We start from the raw sequence: 16012 nt of genomic DNA, 5'->3' as shown, positions 1-16012 counted from the left end.
AGTATTACTGATCTCTTTCACAATTACAATGCTACACATCTACACTCAAAGGCCAAAATGGCACCTTGAGCACAATTTTCCTCTGGGCTTCACCAAATGAAAACCAGAACCGTACACACTTGAATACACCGATTGCTGATGTACATGTGAAAAAGATATATCAAAAAGTTAATTCTCCAGTCTATTCGTACGCTGAAGTGAAAGAGAACCTCTGGAGTTAAGTAAACAAAAAGAAAAAAAAAAAAAAGAAAGGAAACCCTAGCGGCTCACCTGTCTCAGAGTTCCTGACGGTCACAAAATGATATGAAACGTATATATGGATGATTCTGATGCACTTGATACCCGTAGTGCACCCACGCTCGCGTCTGATCAAGGGTGGGCGGCCGCATCAGGCAGTTCACCGTAGTCTTTGCCTCCTCTGTGAGACTCCAGCTCATACTGCGAGTGCACCCCGAACCGATGAGTCTTCGGGTCGTATTGAAGCCATTTGCCCTCTCCTTCCATGGCAATCCGATAGCCCAAGTACAGAACCCGTGGGATTCTTTCATCGAAGAGGGAAGCCGATTCGAAATACTTCTCGTCGTCGATGATCTTGTCTTCCGAGAACCAGTCGCTGGGGAAAAACTTCTCAACCCACAGAAGGCCGCGCATGGCAAAGTCCTCAGGCAGGGGACGGGGAACCTCTTCATTCTCCAGTCTGGGAAACTTGTCGCTCTCAAACCGGTCATACGCGGAATACTCCCGAAGCAAGGAGTTCAGCTGGTAAGACACCAGGCGCCAGGGAAACTCTGGTGCAAAGTGGACCATGGCCTCTGGCAGAGAGATCAGATGGTAGACAAACGCAAGAGTGGCATGGAGATATGGTACCACATTTAGGTCGTCCTGTTGTCTCAAGACGACATCATGAGTCCTGTTGGCCAATCTCAGAGCTGTTACGAGTTGTAGATCTGGTTCCGCCCCCTCGATGCCAGTCATGGTTTGGTCACGCGACTCATTATTGACGCTTGCTTTCGCTTTTATGGCTCGATAAACTGGGTTCTTTTCATTACCCCAACCAATGATGGCACAGCAGTTTGCAATAGCAATGTGGTATCTGTTTGACGTTAGGACTAGAGACTTTGAAAGAAAGAGAAAAAGATGCAACAGTCACACATACCCAGGCTCTCGCCACTGATATCCTGAAACTTGAATGTGATTACCAAGGGGTTTCAAGAAATTTTCCATATAATCCTCCAGCTTGTCCTGAGACTTGCCACTGAACATGACGCCATGGGTCTGGACGAATGCGAGATCGATATGATGCAGCCTTGAGTGACGACTTGAATCGGGACCCAAAACAGGGTCGAAAAGCGTCATGATGCTGTCACGAGCCGAGTTGAAAGGGATTGCAACGCAGAGCGATTTGGCGTAATAATAGAGTTGCTGCACCGCGTTGGGCCGGGAAAGAATGGCGAGATGGTGGTAGAGACGCCCAGTAGTGGGTGACTTGTCGGAAGCCTTCGAGTACCAATCCCGGCTCACACCAGTCCATATCTCTCGGTCACGAAGGTTGCCCTCCTCAATGGCCATCCGATAACGGCTCAAATCCCCGAGACACTCAATCCATGTCTCTTCAAAAGCAGGCACAGTTTCGTACAGCAATGCCATCATCGAGTATGCCAGGTAAATGAAAGTGAGCATGTGCTCAAGACTCCCGGGAAGACGGTGTCTTAGCAGTTCAAGGAAGCTGTGAATTCCGTGCCTCCACATTCGGGCCGGCATAGCATACTTGGCGGCCAATCGTCTTAATGCCGGGCTCGCAGACGGGTGTTGAGAAGCCAGGAAGAAATCGTGATGCTCGTGAAGCAAAGTGCGGTGCAGAGCGATCAATGCCTGCCATTGCTCATGGTTGATGGGCTTGTTGGCGGGATCTGTCTCGGCATTCTGGGCGTTGTCGACCTCGATGCATTTGCTCTCAACCATAACAAGGCCAGCATAGATACCCTTGACCTCGGTAACAAGCTGCTCCTGGGAAATAGCGCGTGTCTCGGGCTGTTTGAGGAACCCAATCGACATATCTTCAGACTGAGCAGGGGCTCGACTGGGTGCGTTTTGGGACTGTTGACTCTGGCGGCGGGACTTGGCCTGCGAAGCAGCTAAAGGTAGTTTGTGGCTTGTGGCAACGTTTGACTTGTCGTAGGGCTGAGTGCGAGTCCGAGTTGTATCATTTTGGGGATCCCACAGCATTCCTTTTTGAGTTGGTCCCCGGTCAAATTCCGCACGCGCATCATCCGTCAACGCACTAGCTCCCTGACGGCCAGAAGTTTTGGAGCGCTTGGGGGGTGACTGGCTACGAGAGCTCTCCCTTTTGTTGCTGGGAGAAGGACTCTTTGTTCGGAAAGCACGGTCTGGTTGCGCTTGCGCCACATTGGCCGATTCTTGGCCAGCATTTTTTCCCCAGTTTGACGGCCGGTTGGCGTCTCCGGGAGAAGCTGCCTTTCCGGATCTAGAACTAACGTCTATACCTGGGTTTCTGATGTGGTGCATGGCTACTGTGAGTACAAATCTCTGTATCGGGGAGGCATGATCAGCAGGATATGGAAGGGAAGTGACCAACCTCTCACTTATATTTGTAGGCTGAGATGCTTTCCATTGCGCATTCAGCCAGTCCTCTTTTTCCTTTTCTGTTGTTTTGCTGTTATAAAGTTGAGCATGAACCGATTTGATGTGAGCCTCAAATTGCACATGGTCGGTGACGGCTGGGAGGTCTAAATTGCAAAGATTACAAACTGCCGGTTTCTGCCTAGATCGTGCTTGTTTTCTTAGATAGTTGACGAAGCCTTGTCCAATGTCGACCTGGGGTTTTTGTGAGGCCATGACTGGCGGTCTGATTTGTCTGTAGGCGTATGCTTGTGCAAGTGTGATATGCTTGTGCAAGCGTGAACGTGACTCAAGCTGACCAACAGTCACAGAGGCGAGTGACTTGCGATTGATGCGCCAGAATTCCTCAAGAGACTTTGTGTCCGTGCGTAACAGGGGTTCGGCAGTGCGATGATGCCGAGATCAATACAGGATGCTGTGAGGAGCCACGTTGTCCTACGGAGGCTCAAAAGCTGACAAAGATGGTTGCGAGCGATTTCTGTCGGAAAGTCGACCGCAAGTAGCTTGCCGGGGGTGTTGTCGTCGAGGAGAGCGGGGTGACAATAGATCGAGATAAGTGTTTTTGCAAGGGTAAGTAGTCCTCATGAAGCTGAGACGCGAACTGCCAGGAGTTTGGGCGACAGGACGGGACAGCAGTGGTGTAGTAAGGTAACAGTCTATCAGCGCCGCGCGGTACTGGCGAACATAGCAAACGAACGACTTGGTACGACAAATCCAAGTTCTGAGCCTAGCAACAAAGTGGCCTTCCTGTTACCATATTTAAAAAAAAGAATTGGTGTTGGTCCTCTATCGCGCGTTTAGTTTGATACACTTTTGTGAGGTTCAGGATCATGGCTTTTGTACACGTGATTTTTGATTGGTGGGCGTGATGGTTGCCTTGTTGGCGAACCATTTTGTACGTAGGTACCTCTCTACCCGTGGTCCGCGCACTAGGTACCTACGTACTTGCGGCTCTGCTCTGCGGACCCAAAAGACGAATACATGAATAAAACGCAAATGCTCGCCATCTCTCTTCTTAACTTCTCTTTGACAGCACCGAAACGATGCTGCACGTCTGCAAAGTGATTTCAAAGCTGGAGAGGAACCGTGTGTCGAACTCTGACAATTCCCACTACATAGAATGCCCACCCCATGCCTGTGACATTTGAACACATGATAGAACCGCAGGTGACTACGAACCAATGGATAGTTTCAAGCGGTACATATGTACACGTAGGTATCCACTCATTTCGGGCATATGGGCAAATATGTAGCCCCCAGTCTTCTTCTTGCCATTCAGTACTAAGTTCCAGGATTGTGGTGTGGGTAAGGGTTTGTTTTCGCATACATAAAGCTCTCGATCACTCTTACTCTATTCGTGTTTTCCCCCATAATAGACCGAAAGCCGGTTAACATGTCGACCAAGCTGTTCTATATCTCCATTCCTGCAGAACCCAAAATCGAAGAACCCTGCTACTCAACCTCAACACGAGATCCAAATAATCCGGCTGTTAGGCGCTGTTGCAGATTACCAGGCCATGCACCTTGAATCAGCAAAAACAAAAAAGCCTTGCACGCCATCTACACAGACATCATCCACCAGCCAATTCAACATCAGCTCGAATAAATAACAGCCTAACACTGTATCCCATGCTGCCCTTTTCTTTGTTGGTTTCTCTGTCAATGTCATTGATCCCTGATGGAGCTGAGGTAGCCTTGAAATACAGATGGCGAACTCCCCCTATTCGGCGACCTTCCCCTATTCTCCAAACATTCAATCTGAGGTGTTGCTGAAGCCTAAGGGGAGCAAACACTCGGGCTGTGACATAAACAAGGAGACAATCCATTCGGGCATCCATACCGATGTCCCTACCCGACGTTCTATTTGCCTGACAATCGAACAGAAAACCGCATCACGACCTGAGGGCGACCTAATGCGACCACAGGGAAGGGAGCAAGGGAACCCTCTCACGAGACAGCACTTCACCCAACCGTGCCTGACGGTCCGCCGGTTTTCGGTCAAGTCAAGTAGGCTGCCAATATCTCTCTATTCTGGCAGGTTTTGCCAGGCAATTCATGGTCTTGATATCGGCTAGGGTCAGGATCATGTGAGACTGAGAAGGAAACGCGGGTTGTGCCGCCAATCTTCGACGTTGTGTGGTTAGTTTGCACCGTCACTCGTGACCGCGCCTATCCAACAAAGCCTGATGCCTGAATACTGGGCTCCGGTCCTATGAATGTGGACAAAGATTGTTCTCGTGCCTGAAGCGGTATTCCGACTTCGGCCTTGTTGAATCACAAGCCACAGCCTGCCGATGCTTGCTGTCACAGTGATTCCCGGTGTGCGGCTGACAAGCCTCAAGGCTCACCGAAACTTCTAAGCGCCACTTGCTTGCATTGGGATGTGATAAGGTAGCCGCAATATACCTCTACGTTCCTTTCAACATCACTTTTACTTCAGATCTAAGTATGATTGGTCGCCTTTGCCTACATCGGGGTTTTTAGCAACAAAAAGAGCCGCCCCATTACAATATATCCCTCCGAAGATACATGTGATAGGAACGCCGATCGGGCAAGGTGTTTTAGATAGTGCCTATATTGCGCCAAATTATCCATCATTATGACCATCACAGACACAAGGCAATAGGGCAGAGATGATCGTTGCTTAATTACAACGATAAGATCATCAAGAAGCCAAAGTAATGGCTCAAGCCTTATGGGGCCTCAAGACGTTAGGGGCAGCCCAAAGGAGCGGGTCGAGGAAGATCAATTTCTCATTATGGACATCGGGATGTCCCTTTATTGCGGCAGTAGAACTATAGAAGTGAGACATATGAGTGTGCGACCAAGCAACCCCAGGTTTTGCAGGGTTGGGTGTTCTACCAGCAGAAAAGGCCAAAAGGATCATGACGCAAGACAACCCGATTCGGGTTTTAACGCAGCCGCAATCGGACTCTGCGAGCAAGCAGCTATCCATTGTGATTAACTTCACCATACTTCATGATAGCGATGGTATGGTATATGTCTTGGCACCCTCCAAGAGAAGCGTCATTTAACAGAGCATAACGGGCCACTCCGTTGGGGGCCAAACCCCGGAATTGAACATGCTCTATAAAATTCTCGCTGACGGAGACGTCGATTCAACTGAAGTATTTTATCCCCTTTGGCCCCGTTCACACGTTTTACTAACACTGGTAATTGTCAAAGGGCACCATACACTTGCCAGGAGATTCTCACATATGTTCCGGACCGCCCATGATCTGACAGCGGCGAACCCCCGTCGAACTTGGAAGGCGACATGCACGACAAGGTCGAAGATATATTTCATACATCGAACGCCAGAAAACGGTTGTTGCGAGTGGGTCAGTCAAGTGTTTAGTTGTTTAACACGATGCTAACAAAGATGTTCAAGCCCTCGCTTCTCGTCGTCCAGTGTTCACCTATCAGCAGCTTTCGAGCTGAAGTAGGCCATTGATAGGACAGTCGATTTCAATGGATCTATATCGTGGCCAAGGCCTCGTTGGAGTCCTTCGAATCTTCATACGCGCTTTGTTGGGCTACTTCGTTGGATTTTCGGTTTCCTTGACTGCTCAACCGATAAACAACGAATCGCTAAAACTTTCCGCGAAAATTCTTTGCGAATTGGGTTCAGTCATTCGAACGAAATAAATGAATGATGTCTCGCCATCAAAAGGAATCCACACGTCTAGGAACTAGGACTTTTCTCACCGAAGCCTTGATCAGCCAAATGCTCTACATACCTACCTGGACACGCAAGTCTCTCTTGTTCACTCGGCCGCCTCCACAACCCGCGATGCGCGATTCAACGGCCGAACCAGCATTACTAGAGACAGTTGCCTTGCTTTGACTCTCGATATGCTTGTTTTGGTGCGTAAGGCGTCCAAATTCTGATGCACCATCCAAATTCGTTGTTCCCAGCTGAATCCAGATTCCTTGCTCATTGCATTAGCATCCGTTGCTATTTGCCCGGGGAACCATCGACTCGATTCCTGTGCGCTAGTTCGAAGGGTAGCAAGCAGGCAGCGAGCTGCACTTATGATGGCGCTTGTGTCTGGCTTATTCACACACCGCCGTTTACGTGGCAGTTAGAGCACGGTGGAAGTAATAAAAAAACGCCCAACTGAAACCTCAAAGCTTTAAACAATCTCGCCGGCACCAGAACCAGACCGTAAGTCCTTATCCGACAAGCGGCTCTCCACCACGTTGTTAGAGCCAAGGCATAGCCAAGGTTGAACAGCTAACCAATGAGCAAATTCTAGGTACGTTGTCGGGTACAATACACTCTACATCCAGCGCCACGTCTACCTCACACGATTTTCCTCGGATCAGGCATTAAAGACAGGAGGTCGGAAGATATATCTTCTCTTTCGGATGATGCCTTGTCTGCCCCGAGCCAGAGCACTGGCACCGAGTCGTTGGATGCCTGTTGGCATTCTAATTTAAGCTTAGGTTCTTCGGGTCAGCCCTAGGTAAGCACTTCGAAATACACTAGTGCATGTTCCTGTCAGCTTGAGCCGCCGGGATGGTACAACTTGGCAACGAGGATCGACAACACATAGGGTATTGTAGCCTGAATTTGGGGATTCTCGACATCCATATGATCTAACCACTGGCCTCTAGGTAGACACTCGCCTGCTATACCGCGGAGGAGGTTCGGATTACCTTGATTGCCGGAAGATCTGGGGCTTCGGGTTGATCGCACGCTTGGCAGGCTATACGCGTCGAGGCGTTCTTTGCCCGACGAGTGATGACACAACTGAAGCAACTTCATTGGCCGTGAATGGACAGTAAGTTGATGACATGAGTTGCCTTCTGTCGGAGAAAGGTTCCTGGCGACAACGGATTGACGGGATGACGCTGTAGGTACCTAGCGCTAAGGACCTGCGGATCACGGGGATCTCAGTCTTGCTGCTCCAAACCTTTCTCGACTCCGATTTGCGCCCACGCCGGCCTCACAATGCGCCTTTTGTCTTGCTTTCCGGAATTACCAGACAGATATAGTTGGCCGACAGGAGCCAGATAAGGCCGCCAGGAGCTGAATAAGACCGCCACGAGACAGGACCTTCGAACCGCCATACCTTAGTTTCACGGTCTTGGTCGCCTTGTTGTTTCTAGTCCCGACACCGAATCGCGGCGAAACCTGTGCATCTCACACTAGACAGCAGGCTGGCTGGGAAACACGGCGTCTGGTCACACGATGGCGTTGAAGTCGAAATGGAAGGCAATCTACTCGAGGCGCCATTGTCTCGGCTCAAAATATGACTTTGAAGCTGGGGAGGGTCTCGCAACTATCAGGTCATGTGCTCCTTTTCGTACAGCCTTCGAGGAGATTCAGCTAGGAAAAAAACGTACTCCTTTACGCCTGTCATAATGGCAATCATGTATAGCACGCTGAATCCGGTGTCCTTGAACATTATTAGCTGGGATATGAGCGCATTCAGCTGAGGTGATGCTTGCTATGACCGTATTCAATGCCTGAGGTCGCCTGTGTTGAGGCTGATAGCGGGCCGAAGCATGCATGGCATCCGGTTAGTATACAAGCCAATCGGACTTACCGGAACATTTCGGTTCCTGAACTATAGACTGAATATAAGGACCCGGGCTCGCCGGGGAACACTGTGGTTAGTACATACTATTTGCGCAATGAATACTGAATTTGCGCTTTCAAGAAGAGGCGAAAGAGGATGGCGTAGCAGCAGTGGCGTTACCTCTCGGCTGTAACAGAATACACTACATCGAAAGCACTCTGCTCAGCCACCACGTGGCTAAATCATGAATAGTTTGTGTAACCATGAAGCTGAGTAACCCGATCAAACTAATGTAGAATCAACACCGAATCTCCGGAACATAACCGCCACTCAGTGTGAACGTCCAACTTGAGAGAATGACTGTCCATCATGCTTCCAGATTTAACGCCGGTTATGACTGGAAACACGATCAGCAGCTTTTCGGTCCTTAGTAATACTAAAGGCGTAGCATCTTAGCAGCTCTTGGATGTGGCAGTGCTGCTCCTTGTCCAGGCTCTTCCACCTCGTCAACGCTATCGGCCCACCATCATGATCACCTTCATATACGCGTATGACGCGTTCTCTTACAACTACTCCGATGCTCGCCCAAATCGAAAGCCCCAAGTGTTGAGTACTTGTGGCAACCCCACACAATCGCCACGATGGCCCCGAAGTTTCAGAGAGCTCTATCCAATGGGGCGAACAAGGAGAGAAATCTTTTCAAGAACGCGTACTCGCGAGTCATCGTTTTGACAAGTGCGGTTGCCTTGTCGGGGATGGTGTCGAAGAGGAAGGTGTCGGCTTCACTTTCCAAGTTCGACTGGTCAGTTGTTCGGTGAAGAAGGGCGTGAAGGTTACCCAGAGTCTGGATTCATGACTGAGTGGCTCCGGCGGAAACCACGGGACGGCAAAATCCTAGACGATCAAGGGCATGGTTATAATGGGCTGGTGTTTGTGGAGCCTCGAAAGTCGAATCGGCATGGAGGACGGGCAGTATCACGTCTGGCTTCAGCTCGGCCGGGACGTCGAGCCGTTCACTCAGTTCCTTGTGCCTGGTCTATCTGTCACCTTATTGGACAGTAAGACGGCATGAGGCGGGCAGACTTGACGCCTAGCTAGGGAGTGAATAGTCAAGAGGCTGTAGAAGATGAAGAGGCTCGTCTCTCACTGATAGATGCCATGGGGGTAAGCAAGGCGGTCCGAATGAGTAAGGAGGAAGGCCGTGCGGGCGGGCACGAGTATCCATGATGACTGGATGAGAGGCTATCAAGCCGCGTCGAGTTGTTTCGGATGATACATGGGTGATCATGGTGCGGTGTGACAGATGAACCAGGTGATGTCAAATCAAGCGCCGTGGTGCTACTTACGTTTCGCGCTCTTCGTCGGCAGAGAAGCAACGAGCAGAATGACAACAATCCAGACTACATACACAAGCGACTACCGTCACCGAGTTTTCCGCCCGAGCAAAATCTTGTCATTCACGGAATTTGAAAATTCTAGAAAATAGCGGACTGGCATGGCCGGGTTGTGAAGATTGCATGATGGAGCCAGGGGCAAGCTTCACGAAGATATCCAACGAATGATCATAATCGTTGGGCAAAAGCTGAGCATTATGGGAAGAGGCGGCGGTCAATGTTGGGTAGTGGCAAAAAACAAAAGTTACCTCTGGAGAGTTAACGAAGGTATTCAAGGAAGCTTAAGTGGTATTGGACGCCGTCGGTGAAAGACCTTCCATTTCTCTGTTCGTAGTGTCGGAACCCGACAGGGCTTCGATCCCTATGATAATGGAGGATTGTTGTGTGGGGTGGGGTGGAGCGACCGAAAATGAAGAATGTGGTAAGGAAGGAGTGAATTGGCATAGCCAGGTTCCATGTGATGGATGCGGTGATAAAGCATGAACAATGAAAGGTCTCGCGAAAGATAACTGTAAGAATTTGTGGAGAGATGCGCAAAGAGCAGAGAATCATTGTAAAGAATTGATGTGATAAATATTTACACATACTGGCCCATACTGGACTGAAGAACGTCACATAGCTCTACTGAATGGCCATTCAGGGATCGAAACTTACGAACCCAGTTATTTGAGCCCCAAAACAGGTATGCACTGCTAAATTCATGTCATTAAAACGTTTCTGTTCCATCTTTATGTGTAATCCTTCTATGTAATTAAAGCGCCGCCACTTTCAGTGGGAGCCATACACCAACCTGAAACCTACTTTTACATCGGAGCACCCCAAAGCGCGTTGATTTGCTTTCTCCGAACCTGAAGAGACAACCTGTTAGTTGATGTTTGCTTCCACTTATCACACAAGGTTTTTGCTTACCATCGGGCTCAAAATCATCACACCAGCCGTAATCGCCAATACAGTTCCAATAAGAGTGACCTTGTTGAAGCCCTTGCCGAGAATATCAAATAGGAAGCTCGGCGCTACCCTCGACCCAAATACATCGATGCCATAAGCGAACACCAAGCTGGTACTCTCCACAACTGCCGGCGCGGCAATGATCTTCTGCACACCAATAACGTCCCTCTCGTGGGTGTGAACGCTCTTGGGGTCAATCTCAATGGCGGGGTGGTACTTGATCAAGCCTTCCTCGACCTCGGCGGCGGTAGGGTCACGGCCAACAGGGCGGCGGGGCTCGAGGACCATGCGCGGGATACCGACGATACCGTGATTCTCCGGGAGGTAAGCCAGCACCTGGCGAGAAGTGATACCCTGTCTGGTCTGCGTGACCTCCAGCGCGGAAATGGGAGCGCTGAGAATGAAGGTTTGGGAGACGACCGAGGGCAGAGGGACGTCACCCGGAGCATCGATGGGCCCAAGAGAGGAGAAGTTCTCGGCGTCACCAAGGACACCTCTATCGTTGGGCTTGTCTGTCTCGTAAAGGTCGGAGACGACGATCTGGTATCCCTTGAGAGATTGGGCGCCGTCTCTGAGGCGGTACTGGCCAAAGTAGGTGCAAGTAAACCAGTTCTCCGCCATGGCACACTCAATGTGCTTGCTGGGGTCAACGCCCTCGTGCTTCGAGGAGGCCAAGATCTGTCCGGAGACCGTGTCAAGCAGATAGATAACAAGAGAAGGAATCTTGGTACTCTCATCGACTGCGGCAACAACAAGGGTGTTGGGGTTGAGGTACTTGTACTTTACAGTTCGGTCACCGAGGACGCGACCAATGGAGGCAACGGCGTCATGAGAAGGTCTGGCAGCAATGTCGACGATTCTCTGAGACTTGGGCAACACGAAAGTCCAAGAGACGGTTTGCTTTCCGTCAGCAATCGCTACGCCCTTCAACTCTCTATCGGAGCCGCGGACCACAGCAACCTGGTTAGGGAGTATGTCGGAGGTCAGGCCTTGAAGTTCACCATCCGAACCAACGGGGAAGAGACGAGGTCCAGAAACGGTGTTGAGAAGAGCAGCACTCTGGGTCGCAGGAGATCCCTCCGGCCCCTTGCTTAACACCTCTATATTGAACGAGGTACCCGGGAGAATCTTGACAATTGTCTCATCGTTGTTCGTTCCAAGGATAGTGACAATGCCCGTCGAGTCATCCGCCTTGATTCCAGCAATAGCCCACTTCTGGCCCTTGGGTAGGTCAAAGACCCTCTTGGAAGCCAGGATTTTTCCGTGGTCACCGGCGTCAAGGACGTAGATCATACCGCGCCTTGTAGCCAAAACAACCAGCTTATGGAAACCAAAGCTGTCCCGGGCAAGCTTAACATCGTGGGAAGAGACCTCAGTGCCAAGTATACTGCTCATCAAGCGGGTAGGAATGTTGTTAAGGTACGTGGGCAAGTACTGGAGATCTTCAAGATGACGCTTGACGCGATGGATGTAAGCCTCGAGAGGGTTGCTGTGAGCCTCCTGTTCCAAAGTCTTGGCGAGGTTTTCACTCTCAGGAATCTCCACGAAAGTGGCCGCAACAGCTCCGGTCAAGCCTTCAGGACGAGACCAGACGACGTCTCCGTTACGGATAAGAATCCATTCGTCGGTATCTGTAACAGCAGCCGACCTGACGGCATAGCTATCGGTGCCGGCCTTCTTCACAACCTCGGAGACTCCATGGAGGGCAACCAGTCTGGATTCGGTCGTCTTCAGGGGCCATCGCCCGAGCACGGTGTCCGAGATAGACGAGAAAATGACCAGCTCCTCGTCAGTAATACGAGTGAAGTAGACATTCGCACCGTTAGAGCTGGTGGAGAAAGCGCCGGGTCCAGAAGTGAAAGGGAGCTGATAAGCCTTGGTGATGACGTTTGTCCTAAGATCAACGTGGTACACCTCAGCAGTATGGCCGGTAGAGGTTTTGCTGTGCACCAGGAAATGCGGCTGAGACTGGACAATATGGGGAGCATGGATTTCGACGGAGATAGTGTCGGCGGACAGGGCGAATTCCTGCCGTGTCTTTTGCCCCAGAACACTGACACGTAGCTGTTGACGAGTATCGTCGGTCCAAGCAATAATAGGAGCCGCAGAGTTGGCACCGACGAGAATGACATCGTCCTTATCGTGAACATCCGCCTTGGTTCCAAGCACCAGCTCATCCTCGCGCTTCCCGCTGAGGGCATCGAGGATGGTGACTTTGATGTTGTAGGCACCGGCAGATCCGCGAAGACTAATGACAAAGGCCTTCTCAACATTGGTGCTGACCTGAAGGGGCACGTCACCGGATGTCTCCTTATATTCCCACACAACCCTTCCGTCGTTGCCACTCAGCCTCCTGAGCACAGTCGACTCGTTCTCGTCGAACAAAGCCAGGATATCCTTCCTGTTATTTTCAGTCATCTCCATGACCTCCAGGTCCTTGACCTCCCCCGCAAAGTCCATCCAAAACTTATTTCTCCCGTTTACGGCGTCCCACGCGTGTACCGACTGGCCGTAGGCGCTGGCCAGCCAGTTTTGGCCTTCGCCCGCGCGCAAGAAGCCGCCGCCGTCCGTGATGGTGCCATTGAGCAGTTGTCGCCAAAGGACGGCCCCGCTGCTGGGATTGACGGCCCCGAGCACGCCAACGTCGCTTAGTGTATAGAGCAGGCTCGCCTTGTCGTCTCGCCTCGGCTTGTGGAAGAAGGTGGTTTCACGTTGGGGGAGGCCCAGGAGTTCGTAATGGTAGTCGATGTGGCCGACCTCATCCTGGAAGACAGCACGCACCGCAGATGGCAGCGCGACCAGGAGGAGCGCCGATAGCTGGGTCGGGAGGTGCATATCGGTTTGGCCCGTGGCCAGGAATGTTGGGAATTGATAGGTTGGAGAAGAGCAGTTACGGAAACGCGATCGCCATTAGCATTTGAGTGGCTTGAAAGTGTCGTGGCAAAAGCAATCAATTTTGTTGACGATGCTTGAGAGAAGCTCGAATTGGGCAGCAGAAAACACCGACCCAGTGCAAAGAGACAGATGACGCGAGAGGACAATTGGATGGAGCTGCCTGGCTCCTCTCAACGTTGGGAAGGCGGATTGTGACGTTGAAACAACCTTAGCTCTCCCCTGTAGGAGTCGTAGCACCTGAAAGCGTCAAGCGGGGGTCCCCGAACTCCCCTGTCAGGTCCAGAGCTCCCCGCTGCTATACTGATGGAGCGCCATCCAAGATCCTTGGCATGGATCTCCGTGAACATTCACATTGGATCCAGAAAGGGAAGCTTCAGTTCATGGTGTCTCCGCGATATTTACAGTTTCTACCTCTAATTACATATTTGAGTTCGCTGCTGACGCGCTGCAATAATTTTACCCTCCTGGAAGTCCAATATACACCGTCCGAGATCAGCACATTTCATGATCCCAAACCACAGACAACTTGGTTGCTAGCCACTGCCTAAACTGAGTTAGTTCGTAAAAGTTCGCCATACGCCTAGCACTGCCGACCCAAACCAGAGATACAATAAATCAAGAACCTAACCCTAATGACCGATAACATTGACCGCTCGTTCAGAAATTCAACTAGACACCTTAAAGCATTGTATGCGGTGTTACATCCGAAGAAACAAGAACGTTGGGTGTACAAGCCCAAGAACATCCTCTTCGAAGGAAAGGCACCCATGCCTCGTCTTCGCGCCCGCTGATATTCCTGTGTCGAATGCGCGCTTTTGTTGTACCTTCAGCACTTGTCGTTTTTTCAACGGTCGTGCTCCGAATCTCGCGAAACTCGATCCACTCAGTTACCGGACAGAGTGTCTCCCGCTTGCAAACCGTGCAATGCTGGCCACCCATTTTATCCACGACAATGGCACGCTCCAGCGGATCAGCAAGATGCGACGGGCATCCGTCGCTCCTTAGAAGATTGGGTAGTGACTCTGCGTCCTTGGACCGTGCGGCAACTCGCATTGCTGTTGCGAGGAGCGATGATGGGCCTTTGGGTCGAAAAGACCGCTTCGAATCCTCCAACGATTCAAGATGTTGCTTAACTGTTTGCGGTATGGCCAACGATCCAAAGTCTTCTGTTTCAAGCTGCTTCGAACTATCCGTGAGACGCTGAGCTTTGTCGGGGAAACTGAACTTGCTGAGAACGTGGCCGGCACTGTTGGAGAATTGGACCGGTGTGCGGGCTCGTAGCGCCGTAGTGAAGAGTGTGAAGTTTTCGCCCCGGTCCCGGTCTACTAGGAATCCGTGAATCCCACTCCCTCTTGTGCGATATTCGTACTTGTGTTGCATCAAGTCATCGTCCATGAGGTATCGCCGATCTTTTGGTTGGAAAAAGGGATTAGGGTGGATATTCAGAGTATGAAACCCAATGGCACTCTCCATTAGATCTATTAGCTCTCCTGGTAAATGGCGTAACCGATTGTTGGCGATGTTGAGGGTTGTCAGGTTCTTCAGCTTTGCAATGGCGGGCGGCAGTTCGGCCAGCTTGTTGTTTCGAAGGCTGAGTACGGTTAAGTGCTGGAGGTCGAGGAGAGCGCCAGGAAACCTCGACAGCTGATTGTTTCCCAAAAATAGTTTAAGGCTCGGATCTCTGGGTACAAATGGAACATCTTTTTCCACGACAGGGATCGGGGTCAGGCCCGCAAGAGGTTCAAGAACGGAGTCGGCGATCGAGGCCAAACCCATCTGGCTACCAAAAGTCAGCTTGTCCTCTTCCACCATGACGGTTCGCGAAAGGGGTGGTGCCGCAGTGCGTTGACCTCGCTGGCTCACCTCAGGTCGACGTCTTCTCGACCATCGTCTACACATGCCAAGACAACATGTTGTGCGCGTTGCTCTTCTGAACTTAATCTCGGTATACGCTTGACGACTGGGAGAGGGAGAGGAAGTCGTGCAGCAAGTGGCGGCAGATCGATATCACCATCGGTATCGGTTGCCGCGTCTTGGCCGACCCAGACGCCGCTGTCGGGTTGTCGCTTCAAGTGACGCTTGTGCCGAGGATTTGATGATGGACCGGGATCTGCATCGTCACCCATGACAGAGTCGGAGGATGCCGGTACTTGGTCGAACCACGAGCCTACGTATCTCCTCTTCCGCCGCCCTTCCAAGTAATTGTCCAAAGCGGGATCATCGTCGCTCGAAAAGTATGCAGGGTCACTAGAACTGCTCATACCAGGCGAAGGAGGAGGAGGGGCATAGTAGCCACGGGACCGCTTGCGTACCCCTGGGATATTTGTGGTAAAGGCGGGCAGTTCGTCTGGAACTGGCAAAGACGGCAACGTGGGCTCGTCTACCTCCATGACGGAAACCCTGCCGGTGTAATTATCGTGATGATATCGATACAACGGATTGGCCGAGGAATGTGAATCGGATTACCCAACAGATACCAGTATGTGGTACAAGTACAAGGTGGGGGAGGGGGCAGCCTGAATCAAGTGCCCGTTACCATACGCAAGCTGATATATGGAGTGAGACAAGGGTGAGGAAGAGCATACAAGATTGGACAAGATGTGGTTG

General features: G+C 51.1%; 3 protein-coding genes and 2 non-coding genes across 5 annotated transcripts; 2 read left to right on the top strand and 3 right to left on the bottom strand.

Moving 5' to 3' along the window:
* NCU00611 (hypothetical protein) lies at positions 1–3427 on the bottom strand. Its single transcript, XM_960658.3, has 3 exons — positions 2597–3427; positions 1157–2512; positions 1–1093 (listed from the first exon to the last, which is right to left on the bottom strand). Exons 1-3 carry the CDS (start codon positions 2854–2856, stop codon positions 370–372), a joined length of 2340 nt encoding a protein of 779 aa, XP_965751.3. The 5' UTR covers positions 2857–3427; the 3' UTR covers positions 1–369.
* A 596-nt stretch (positions 3428–4023) lies between these two features.
* NCU16449 (hypothetical protein) lies at positions 4024–5248 on the top strand. Its single transcript, XM_011395117.1, has 3 exons — positions 4024–4779; positions 4983–5031; positions 5125–5248. The coding sequence occupies exon 1, from the start codon at positions 4347–4349 to the stop codon at positions 4713–4715; it is 369 nt and encodes a 122-aa protein (XP_011393419.1). The 5' UTR covers positions 4024–4346; the 3' UTR covers positions 4716–4779; positions 4983–5031; positions 5125–5248.
* A 1513-nt stretch (positions 5249–6761) lies between these two features.
* On the bottom strand, positions 6762–7761 carry NCU14038. The gene is made up of 3 exons (XR_897788.1): positions 7719–7761; positions 7303–7521; positions 6762–7074 (listed from the first exon to the last, which is right to left on the bottom strand). It is a non-coding gene; the product is annotated as a ncrg116 (non-coding RNA).
* Positions 7762–8511: 750 nt separating this feature from the next.
* On the top strand, positions 8512–9824 carry NCU14037. Its single transcript, XR_897787.1, has one exon. It is a non-coding gene; the product is annotated as a ncrg115 (non-coding RNA).
* On the bottom strand, positions 8590–13613 carry NCU00614 (DUF1620 domain-containing protein). Its single transcript, XM_960661.2, has 2 exons — positions 10472–13613; positions 8590–10410 (listed from the first exon to the last, which is right to left on the bottom strand). The coding sequence occupies exons 1-2, from the start codon at positions 13343–13345 to the stop codon at positions 10366–10368; spliced, it is 2919 nt and encodes a 972-aa protein (XP_965754.1). The 5' UTR covers positions 13346–13613; the 3' UTR covers positions 8590–10365.
* Positions 13614–16012: the final 2399 nt, after the last annotated feature.

This window comes from Neurospora crassa, linkage group I (assembly GCF_000182925.2).
Source record: "Neurospora crassa OR74A linkage group I, whole genome shotgun sequence".
NCBI classification, from domain to species: domain Eukaryota; kingdom Fungi; phylum Ascomycota; class Sordariomycetes; order Sordariales; family Sordariaceae; genus Neurospora; species Neurospora crassa.
Note: the sequence above shows the minus strand (reverse complement) of the source record. Positions and strands in the feature narration are given on the sequence as shown.

What these genes read in the sequence shown, in the direction of transcription:
- NCU16449 (XM_011395117.1), top strand. Translation starts at nt 4,347, where the DNA reads ATGGCGAACTCCCCCTATTCGGCGACCTTCCCCTATTCTCCAAACATT.
- NCU00614 (XM_960661.2), bottom strand. Translation starts at nt 13,345, where the DNA reads ATGCACCTCCCGACCCAGCTATCGGCGCTCCTCCTGGTCGCGCTGCCA. An exon ending in TGATGATTTTGAGCCCGATG is followed by an intron (nt 10,411 to 10,471) that starts GTAAGCAAAAAC and finishes TTGTCTCTTCAG; the next exon opens with GTTCGGAGAAAGCAAATCAA.
- NCU00611 (XM_960658.3), bottom strand. Translation starts at nt 2,856, where the DNA reads ATGGCCTCACAAAAACCCCAGGTCGACATTGGACAAGGCTTCGTCAAC. An exon ending in CCTACAAATATAAGTGAGAG is followed by an intron (nt 2,513 to 2,596) that starts GTTGGTCACTTC and finishes GCACCACATCAG; the next exon opens with AAACCCAGGTATAGACGTTA. An exon ending in TATCAGTGGCGAGAGCCTGG is followed by an intron (nt 1,094 to 1,156) that starts GTATGTGTGACT and finishes AACGTCAAACAG; the next exon opens with ATACCACATTGCTATTGCAA.